This window comes from Artemia franciscana, chromosome 7, assembly GCF_032884065.1.
Source record: "Artemia franciscana chromosome 7, ASM3288406v1, whole genome shotgun sequence".
NCBI classification, from domain to species: domain Eukaryota; kingdom Metazoa; phylum Arthropoda; class Branchiopoda; order Anostraca; family Artemiidae; genus Artemia; species Artemia franciscana.
Genome location: NC_088869.1, coordinates 36,403,025 through 36,413,684, shown reverse-complemented (window position 1 = coordinate 36,413,684; position 10,660 = coordinate 36,403,025). Strand labels below are relative to the sequence as shown.

Genomic DNA, 10,660 nt, shown 5'->3' with positions numbered 1-10,660 from the left:
TGTATGTCCAGTGGTTTAAATTTAACTTCTAGTTGGAATAAGGCTTAGTGATTGTACTGTCTGGATAATTTTCTTATTGTAAAATAGATGGTTAAATTATGAATATAGTACATGGGTTCCAATAACAATTTTTTTTTGGTTTGCTGTTTCTCCTTTCCTCTCAGTTACTTACATTAAATTTTTTTGCTGTTCACACCTAGTGAGCAATGTATTTATTCTAAAATCTAAATTTAGGGGGTGAGGAATCGGAATCGAATAATGTTTTATATTGTACTCTACTATTGAATAGTTTTAATCTTGCCTAATTATAAGGTATTTTATCAAATTCAATTGTTGTAATTAAAAGTCATTCTCTAAGTGATTTATTATTTTTTTTTTTCAGTAATAACACCATTAAATTTTTTTAAATTTGTAAGATATAAAAGAACTAGAAAATACCAAAAATATGCTTTTTTTATCCCAAAGCATGGTAAAAAAAAAAAAAAAATGTAATCCAAAGAAGAATAACACAAACGTAACAGTTCTAGTATTTAGTTACACGCCCACACAGGGAGGCTCGAGATTGGTTTGAGGGACTTCTACGTATTCAGTGATATTCCGTTTTCCCAGTGAATGACAATTTTATAAAAGAAAGTAATAATAATAAAAAGACACAAAAGTAAAATTGTCATTTGAAATATTTTTTATCTGTTTAGAAATTCCGGCAGCACCTCCTCGTTTGAACCGAGAGCGACAATCATTCCTACATAGAGATGGAACGAAGCAAAGTAAGTTGCCTTATCATTCCAATGGGTCAAATCACCAGTGATTGACTCGAAAAATGTGTGGTGGTGGTCTATGAATTGGTCTGTAACGTTTGCTTATTAATTAGGGGGGGGGGGTATGGGACTACCACTAAGCAAGTCCAGGATCATAATGAGATGAGTCCTCGTAAGATCACTAAACAACTGGAATGTAATTAATATTTATGTAAAAGTGAGATAAACAAGATAAACAAGTTTATAGTTGCTTTTCTCGGCTACCCAAAATCAAAACATGTTGGGTTTTGTTTGTGACTGTTTAATCTGGAAAGTTTAACTGTGAGAAATTAACTTTTAGAAATGCAAAGCTGAAACTTAAACAAACACAAATTATTCTTTAGAAAATTACGCAAGGTATATCTGAAGAACTAGTTCACACAAGCTGACTAGTGGTATTTTGTCTGCTGAATTCTAAAAACTAGCGCTTTACTGAAAGCACAAACCGACCTAAAATAAAAAGTATATCTATTAGAATCAGAAAATTTCATAAGTAGACTACAGAAATTTAAAGACCAATTTATAAGGCTCTATATCGACCATGATGTCGATGTCTTTTAGCATACAAGTAATTCTGTAAAACAAAAAACGTAAGCAAGCTCAGTTTTTAGTAAAGTGCTATTTTTAGAATTCTAAAGATATTGAAGAATATAAGGATTCAGTTTATTTGAACAATTTTTTTGATATATCTTGCGTAATATGTGAAGCCATAGTTTGTGCTCCTTTTAAGCGTCAACTTTGCTCTTTTTTCCTCAAGAAGAAATTATTTTAAGTTCACTTTTGCTTGTTTTTATTTCTCTTTAAACATACACAATGAACTTGCAAAAAGATCGTTGATTAATTTGGCTCTGAAAGTCAATATGACTTTTTGTAAAAACAAGAGTTAAGAGCTCATATGGCACTAGTGACGAGGTCGGAACAGCCAAAGAGCTCATATGGCATGAGCTCTAGCAAAATTCTAAGAATCAATCGATTGATTTAAAAGAAAAATCAGAGGCTTAATGCCGGTTGGGATTCCAAATAAGAGATCTGAGATACAAGGTCCTTCTAAATATGAAAATTCATTAAGATCCGATCACCCACTCGTAAGTTAAAAATACCTCATTTTTCTAAATTTTTCCTCTCCTTTCAGCTCCCCAGATAGTCGAATCAGGGAAAACAACTTTATCAAGTCAGTTTTTGCAGGTTCCTGACACGCCTACCAATTTTCATCGTCCTAGCACGTCCAGAAGCACCAAACTCGCCAAAGCACTGGACACCCCCCCCCCCTAACTCCCCTAAAGAGAGCGGATCCACGACGGTTATGTCAGTCACGTATCTACGACATTTGCTTATTCTAACCACCAAGTTTCATCCTGATCTCTCCACGCGAAGTGTTTTCCAAGATTTCTGTTTCCCCCTCTCCAACCCTCTATGTCCCCGGATCCGATTCGAATTGAAAATGGAGCATCTGAGACATAAGATCTTCCTATTATATCAAGTTTCATTAAGATCTGATCACCTATTCGTAAGATAAAGAAACCTCAATTTTAACGTTTTTCAAGATTTCCAGCTTCCCCCTCCAACTCATCCAAATGTCACCGGATTGGGTCGCGGTTCAAAATAAGAGCTCTGAAGTACACGATCCTTCTAAATATCAAATTTCATTAAGATCCGATCACCCGTTCGTAAGTTACAAATGCCTCATATTATCTAATTTTTCTCAATTACCCACCCCCCCCCCAACAACTCCCCAAGGAGAGCGGATCTAGTCCGGTTGTGTCAACCACGTATCTTGGACTTGTGCTTATTCTTACCACTATTTCATCCTGATCTCTTCACTCTAAGTGTTTTCCAAGATTTCCGGTCCCCCCCCCCCCCCAATGACACTGGATCCGGTCGAGAATTAAATAAGAGATCTGAATTTCGAGGTCCTTCTAAATATGAAATTTCAATAAAATCCGATCACTCCTTCGTAGTTAAAAATATCTCATTTTTTTTAATTTTTCAGAATTAACCCTCCCCCCAACTCTCCCAATGAGAGAGGGTCCGTTCCAGTTATGTCAATCACGTATTTAGGATTTGTGCTTTTTTTCCACCAAGTTTCATCCCGATCCCTCCACTCTAAGCCTTTTCCAAGATTTTCGCCCCCCCCCCCCCCCCCCCCAACTCCCCCCAATGATACTGGATCTTTTCGGGATTTAAAATAAGAAATCTGAGTTACGAGGTTCTTCTAAATATAAAATTTCATTAAGATCCAATTTGTCCGTCGTAAGTTAAAGATACCTCATTTTTTTTCTAATTTTTCAGATTTAACCCTCCCCCCAATTCCCCCCAAAGAGAGCAGATCCGTTCCGGTTATGTCAGTCATGTATCTAGGACTTGTGCTTAATTTTTTTCACTAAGTTTCATTCCGATCCCTCCACTCTAAGCGTTTTCCAAGATTTTAGATTTCCCCCTCCAACTCCCCCCAGTGTCACCAGATCCGGTCGGGATTGAAAATAGGAGCTCTGAGACACGACATCCTTCTAAATATCAATTTCCTTTAGATCGGATCTCCTGTTCTTAAGTTAAAAATACCTCTTTTTTTTCGAATAAACGTCCCCCCACTCCACTCCCCCCCCCCGCCCAAGATGGTCGAATCGGGGAAACAACTATTTATAATCTAATCTGTTCTGGTCCCTGATACGCCTGCCAAATTTCATCGTCCTAGGTTATCTGGAAGTGCCTAACTAGCAAAACCGGGACCGACATACAGACAGACAGACTGACAGAATTTGCGATCGCTATATTTCACTTGGTTCATACCAAATGCCATAAAAACGTTATCAAATATGATTTAATTTCTACCTTCCTGAAACTTTTCCAAGAGCTATATATGACTTCGTCACATACGTAAAGAGCCCGAAAGGTATGTTGTCACCGATTTTTTGAAAATTCACGCATAAAAATTTTTATTCTTTTCATTAAATTCAAATAAGTAAAATATGTTATTTTCACTAGGCACTTTCTTTCCAAAATGGGTTTTTTAGTTTTCATTTACTAAGCGGACTGGGAGGGAGAGTATAAAAGAGGGTGGTTGGTAAACCTCATGTTAAAGATTTTTATCATAGAGGTTATAATGGTGCCCTTATTATGTACCATCAGCCTTCAACCTGACTCCGAAGGTGCCAAATGTCACTTATCGATGGAATCATTAAGATGAATTTGTAAAAGGCAACATAGAGGGAGGTAGCAGATTTCAAATTTTTCATTAACACTTCTTCTCGATCTTGCCATAGCATGCTAGCCTTGGCAGAATAAGAAACTAGAAATTAAGCATGAGAATAAAATTTCCAATGGAGAGTTGGACCATGACAAGTCGTTAGGATTTACAATTTTCATCCCTGACATTTTGACCCTCTTCATGCAAAAATTGGTGTTTTGTGGCACAAAATGGCAGAAAGTGTCATTTTGTTATGGCACAATCTTTTTTGTTACTTAAAAAGTTCATCATCTGTTCATGATTGATCAACAGGCTTGCTAGTGTTATGACAAATGACATATAAGTAAATACAAAATTCCCTGCAGCATTCATCATACCGTAGAGCCTTTTTTCGAGACAGGAGTGAAGAACTGAAAACCTTCCTTAAAGGTTTTTAGATATGACAATTGATTGGCTCTGTTGAAATTTAGGCTCCCGAGTATTTTGTCCCTCTTTGGGTAAAAATAGATGTTTTGTGATAGAAAATGGCAGAAAACGCCACTTTACTCTGGTTTGTCAACATGGGGTGCTTCAAACCTCCTATTCAGGGTGTTGGATCATTGGATTAGATAATGAAAAATCGATTGGCTATCTAAGAATTTTCATTCTCTTGAATTTTTACCTCTTTGGGCGAAAATTGATGTTTGGTGCCTAACAATTTCCTTCCATTTGAGCCCTCTCCTGACATTCGATGACCATTGGTTTGACACAATCATCTTTGGGATAATAATAGAAAAAAACAAAACGAAACACTAGTGATTTTCGTGCGAAAAACTGATTTTTCTTGTTGCTCAAGATGAGGGTCTGCAATTCTATTTTGGGTTTTCGGCCAAGGTGATTCTAATTGTGCACTTTTTGTGTGGATTCGACGTATTTTGAGGGGTTTCAAGCCCTTTTTTAAATTTCCATGAATTTTTTTGCAATAAATCTAATGCAATTTTTCGACAGTAGAGGGCTTTTTATCAAAATGTCTTTTTAAACTTTTGGTTGCAATGGGCCGTGGTTTGCTATTTACTAGGTTGCAGCAGTTGGTGCAATCGTGATAAAAGCGTCTTATATAGTTAGATTTTAAAAAAGCTCAAACTTTTAGTGGAGTTGTGCATTTTACTTTCCATGCCAACTATCCCACAATATCAGTTAGTCATGCATGAGAAAATGCTATATGTCTTCTAGTCGATTCAACCCTTTGTTAAATCCATACGTAAATATGCTTTCTACCTAGTTACAAGAAGAGAGATCTTGACACTAACATAATTCTATGGGTCAAGACTTTCGTTTCAATTATTTGGGTACTGTTTGGCTTTTCTCATTGGGCGCAGTGCTTTTTGCTTATAAAATATAAGCATTTTCTAGGCTTAAAAAGTGAAGGTGTCTTAAATAGGAACGTGTCTCCCTTGTTTTGTTTTTTTTCTGGCACCGAATGGTTCTTAATGACTAAATGTTGATGATAAAAATCCCTCAGGTTGTATTACACTGTTCTTAAGTAGAAACACACTACGTGTATATATCGAAAATGATGCTTCATTTCGACCGAATTGATCTATAAGAGCTTATAGCCTTTCGAACTACAAATGTGACGCTAATTTTGAAATATAGACGCCTGAAATGAAAACATAACAAGTAGTTATTTCACGACTGGTGTCATGTTAAACTGGTGCTGAAATCCGAATTATACAAGGATGTTCAGTATGTATAATTGGAGGACCATAAGCTGGGCTTTTGGGCTCTTATTCCCAAATACGTATTCTCCGTCCACAATCTAGCCCATTAAGAAATATTGTTCCACTTTAGACTAATGATTCAATCACTGGAGTGGTCCCGATGACTAAATGTTAATATTTGAAATTGTTAAGGTTGTGCTTTACATAGTACTAATCAAAATGCACCAAGTATATAATCACAAATGGAATATTATATCCATTAAAATTATTACCTAAAAGCTTTTGACTAATTATTTAATCACTGGAGTGATCCTGATGACTATTAGAAACTGTTGAGGTTGTACTTTACATAGTCCTAAATCAAAATATACTAAGCACATCTTCACAAATGGAATTTCATATCCATTAAAATTATAACTTAAAAGCTTTTGACTAATGAGATTGACATAGTAATTGTAAACTCTTAGCTAAAAACACGTTATGTATATATTTCACAAATGGTGGACATGTTAGCCCTTGTTGAAAACCAGGTTACTGCAAGGAATTTCAATCTGTGTGATTAGAGAACTCATAGTGGGAGTTTTGTGCCTGACCTTCACAAGACTTCTCAATATCAATACGGTTGATTACATAGACTTGCTGTACCTCTTTTAAATCATATATGAGATTGTTCATTGCAACACTGAGGCTATTATTGCAACATAGAACTCCAATACCGTGTGTTACCTATCCCCCTCCCCCTGACTATTGCTAATACTTTTTTTTGGTACTTGATAAAGAAAAAATCACAAAACGTTTTGCAAGGAAAGAAAAAAGTGACATTATACCTAACACGAACAGAACTTATAAGTCATATAATAGCTCCAGCTGGAAATGAACAGAAATTACCATGAATGAACAAATGAAGTCCAAAACGAACAAAATTAAACTGAACTTTCACATTAAACATAAAGATAACAGATACTTCTATGAATGAATAAAAAAATCCAGAAAGGAACAGAAACTAAAATAAATAATAAAATTGAATTCAAAACAAACAAAAGTTAAGTCAAGTAAGACTGTTTTCACGTTACTTGCACCCCCCTCCCCTTCCTTCCTTAAACCCTCTCAAGGCCAGAGCGTCATTTGTGATTTACCGAAAACGGCATGTATTTCAAACAGTTTTGTTTTTTGTTTATCAAAACTTCAATAATGATAGAGGAAATGACAATAATAATCTAGACTACAGAAAAGAAAGATATATTCAGTTTAATTTTACTATTATAAAGTTTTATTTTTTTTTTTTTTTTTTTTTTTTTTTTTTTTTTTTTTTTTTTTTTTTTTTTTTGTCAAAAGTTTTGCTTTTGATTCTATTCGTTTAAACCCATATGGGAAATTGAGGCATGATATCAGTAATTTATGAATTAAAGGTTATCTGTTTTGTTCGTTGAAGTAATATTTTGAATTAACGAGTCAATAAATGATTTAATAGTTGACTTTTCGTACATTTTAAAGGAACGTATCTACAGAGAAAAATTCTGGGGGGAACAAAATTACTACGTGTCAGACTATCGTGAAGTATATGAATTTCTGTGAGTCTCAAAAAAAATTTCGTCCCTAGTTTTTTAAAATATAGATGAGAAATTTTTTTAAATGTATTCTAGTTTCAAAAAAGTGTAAAGGACGCTCAGACCTTTAGAGTGTTCAGGAGAGTAGTTGGCCTACTTTTTTGTGGTATATCTATTCAGTTTGACATGATTATTAATTTTATGTATTTCCGTTTTGGGATTCATCCATAGTAGTATCTGTTATCTTTATATTTGGTTTGATTATTCATTTTAGGCTTCCTTTATTCTATCTTATAGCTTCTGCTAATTTCAAGTTTGAATTATTACATTATTTTAATCCTTATCCCTGTTAAATGCTCCGAATGTTTCAAGCAGATCAGCACGGAAAAACATTGAATGTTTTTCAGTTAAAATCGATACAACCAAAGTTTTCTTCCAAGATTTGCCGTCATTGGAGGGTCCTCGTTTTGTTAATGTCTCGTTGGTCCAGTCTTCTTACCTGGAAGCTCCATGTCGCCCGGAGAAAAATAAGTTTGATGACACAAAATCGATACAACCCGATTTCTTTCAAACCCTTTGATTGTTTTTGCCAGTGTATATGCCAAGTAAGTTAAAAGGTGATTGGATATAAGACAAATTTGGACCTATTTTGGCGTTACGAATGAAAACATTAAAATGTTTTCAATATTTTTTGTCGTCATTGAGGTCTCCGTGTCCCTGTCTACATGTCCTGCACGTTTAAACCAATTGAAGAAAAAAATTCGTTAACCAAGTTTTATGCATAATCGATCAATAAAACCAAGCTTTGAAGTTCTTTTTCTTTGTTGGGGTTTACTCAGCTCTGTCTTGTACCCTGTAAGTTTCAAACCATTCAGCGGCAAAACAATTTTTCCCTTTTTTTAAATAAATTATGTCTCAACTACTTAGTGTCTTATTTTTATTTTGCTTTTTTAGTAGTTAAGGCATGGAACTGGGAGACAGAATTAGTACAGTTTTGTTTCTTTTATGAAATCGAGTTACCGAAGCATGAACTTGCAGTTTTTTTTTACGTTCAGTCCATTGGTTCAAGTTGATGGATAATAAGTTAAGCTTGTTTACTTAGAAAACTCAGAAATACACTAGAAAACTCAGAAAATCTATGCGTATTTTAACAATTCATATCTCTTTTGAAAGTAAAGTTTAATGATTGGTTATGATTCAGAGCTTTAAGGCCTTTGAAGATTAAGAAGATTATTTTCAGGAGATAATGGATAGGGCATCTCCACAATCATTGCTTTGCTTTGTCCTACTTTGGGACTTGGGAACTGAGCAGGTGGATTAAAAGACAAAGTCTAATTTAATGAACATGTAACAATAGTCGAATTCCATTACTGTAACCAAAATAGACACGTGGACAAGCCAAGTGTTTCATGGGGCACTTTATGGGATTTTCTCACTTCCTCTTACCTGCGCTGCTTTAATCATAACCACGCAAGTAGATTTTGAGGGCTCTGATAATCAAAACAATTTGAATAGGTCTGTGAATTCTATTGTATTTAACAAACGAAGTGCGTGCTAGTAAGACTGATTTTGTAATTGTTCAAACTGTAATTTTTTTCCTAGTTGGGCACCCGTAAATATTAATGTCATTTTTGAACATAAAGTATACCTCAAATCGTTTAGGGTTGAGCTGAAACTAATTTTCAAAGTAAATGCTTGTAACGTACAATTATTGGATACTATATCGTCAAGGGTTATTCTTTATATTGACTCTTTGACTCATACAATTCATCTTCTTATTTCAGTGGCTCCCATATTTGAAAGCTCTTCTGGGGACAAATTGGATTTAGTGAATGGGAATAACCAAAGATTCCAGTCATCATTCCCATCAAACGAGACACCGTCTTCCAGAATACTCCCAGGCCAAAATCAATCATTCCAACTATCACCTAGTTTTGCCCAGCCACCAGCTGTCTCCCCAAGATCATCTTCAGCGCTTTCGCCGCCTACTACCCCAAGGGGTAAGTCTATTATTTCACTAAATTAGAAATTCTTAGAAACCTAAAAACTGTAGAAATAAATTACCGTTAAGTTTTTGTTTCTTTTGAGATTTGAAGGTAATTAGAATAAAAGCCCTGATTAGAAATGGGTTTTTAGTGACAGTAAAAAGAAGAGTAAGGGAATTTAAATGAAATGAATTTATGGAAGATCTGAAAAGTCCTGGTTTGTCATTACGTAACTCATAATAACCCTGCAAGTGATCCGGTGTTGAATATTTTTATTAAGTTATCGTTTCTGGAAGTTTCCTACTGAATGTGGTGGTACGAGGTAGCTGGATGGCAATGTAGTATATTCTCGTAACCTCAATTTTGGCAGGGATCATGTTCAGAGAAATTGACACAGAGCAGGGGGGGGGGTCTTTGGGGTCTCGGAATCAAGAGACGAGAGTGTTCAGCTATGGGCTTTGGTGCAGCAGGGGTAAAAATATAGTATAGAACTATACTATTTATCGTAATGGTTTGGTAATGTTAATGGTAATGGATAATGATTTGTGGCGTATAATAACGCAGCTTTTTAGCTAGATGCTTTTATTTCACTTCACCGATTGGTATTAGAGCATTCATTTCTCTTAACTAGTCAGAAGCTTCATGAATGAAAATTTTAATAATTGAAAGTTGACAGTAAAAAGTTTTTACTGTCAAAGGTTTTTAGTGACAGTAAAAAGAAGAGTAAGGGAATTTAAATGAAATGAATTTATGGAAGATCTGAAAAGCCCTGGTTTGTAATTACGTAACTCATAATAACCCTGCAAGTGATCCGGTGTTGAATATTTTTATTAAGTTATCGTTTCTGGAAGTTTCCTACTGAATGTGGTGGTACGAGGTAGCTGGATGGCAATGTAGTATATTCTCGTAACCTCAATTTTGGCAGGGATCATGTTCAGAGAAATGGACACAGAGCAGGGGGGGGGGGGTCTTTGGGGTCTCGGAATCAAGGGACGAGAGTGTTCAGCTATGGGCTTTGGTGCAGCAGGGGTAAAAATATAGTATATAACTATACTATTTATCGTAATGGTTTGGTAATGTTAATGGTAATGGGTAATAATTTGTGGCGTATAATAACGCAGCTTTTTAGCTAGATGCTTTTATTTCACTTCACCGATTGGTATTAGAGCATTCATTTCTCTAACTAGTCAGAAGCTTCATGAATGAAAATTTTAATAATTGAAAGTTATTTGTAAAGTAGATGCCTATTTTTGGCTCTTTTGACGATTGCACAAGTATTTCAGGATTATGAGTTAATTTACCTTGGTTTTACAAAAATGTTTTATGACCTTCATATATTTTAAGATAATGTTTGACAGAAAACAACACCTTTTTATGGCACTTGGTATTAATCAAGTGACATATAGCGATCGCAAATTCTGTCGGTCCCGGTTTTGGTACTTTAGGC

General features: G+C 35.1%; 1 protein-coding gene across 3 annotated transcripts in view; it reads left to right on the top strand.

The window, feature by feature from the left end:
• LOC136029217 (protein numb-like) overlaps nt 1-10,660 on the top strand; it is a 61,514-nt gene that overhangs the window by 44,886 nt on the left and 5,968 nt on the right. For all 3 annotated transcript variants that reach the window (XM_065707421.1, XM_065707422.1, XM_065707420.1), the window contains one exon: nt 9,013-9,228. In XM_065707421.1, coding sequence (XP_065563493.1) covers nt 9,013-9,228 — 216 coding nt within the window. The remainder of the gene's footprint in view (nt 1-9,012; nt 9,229-10,660) is intronic.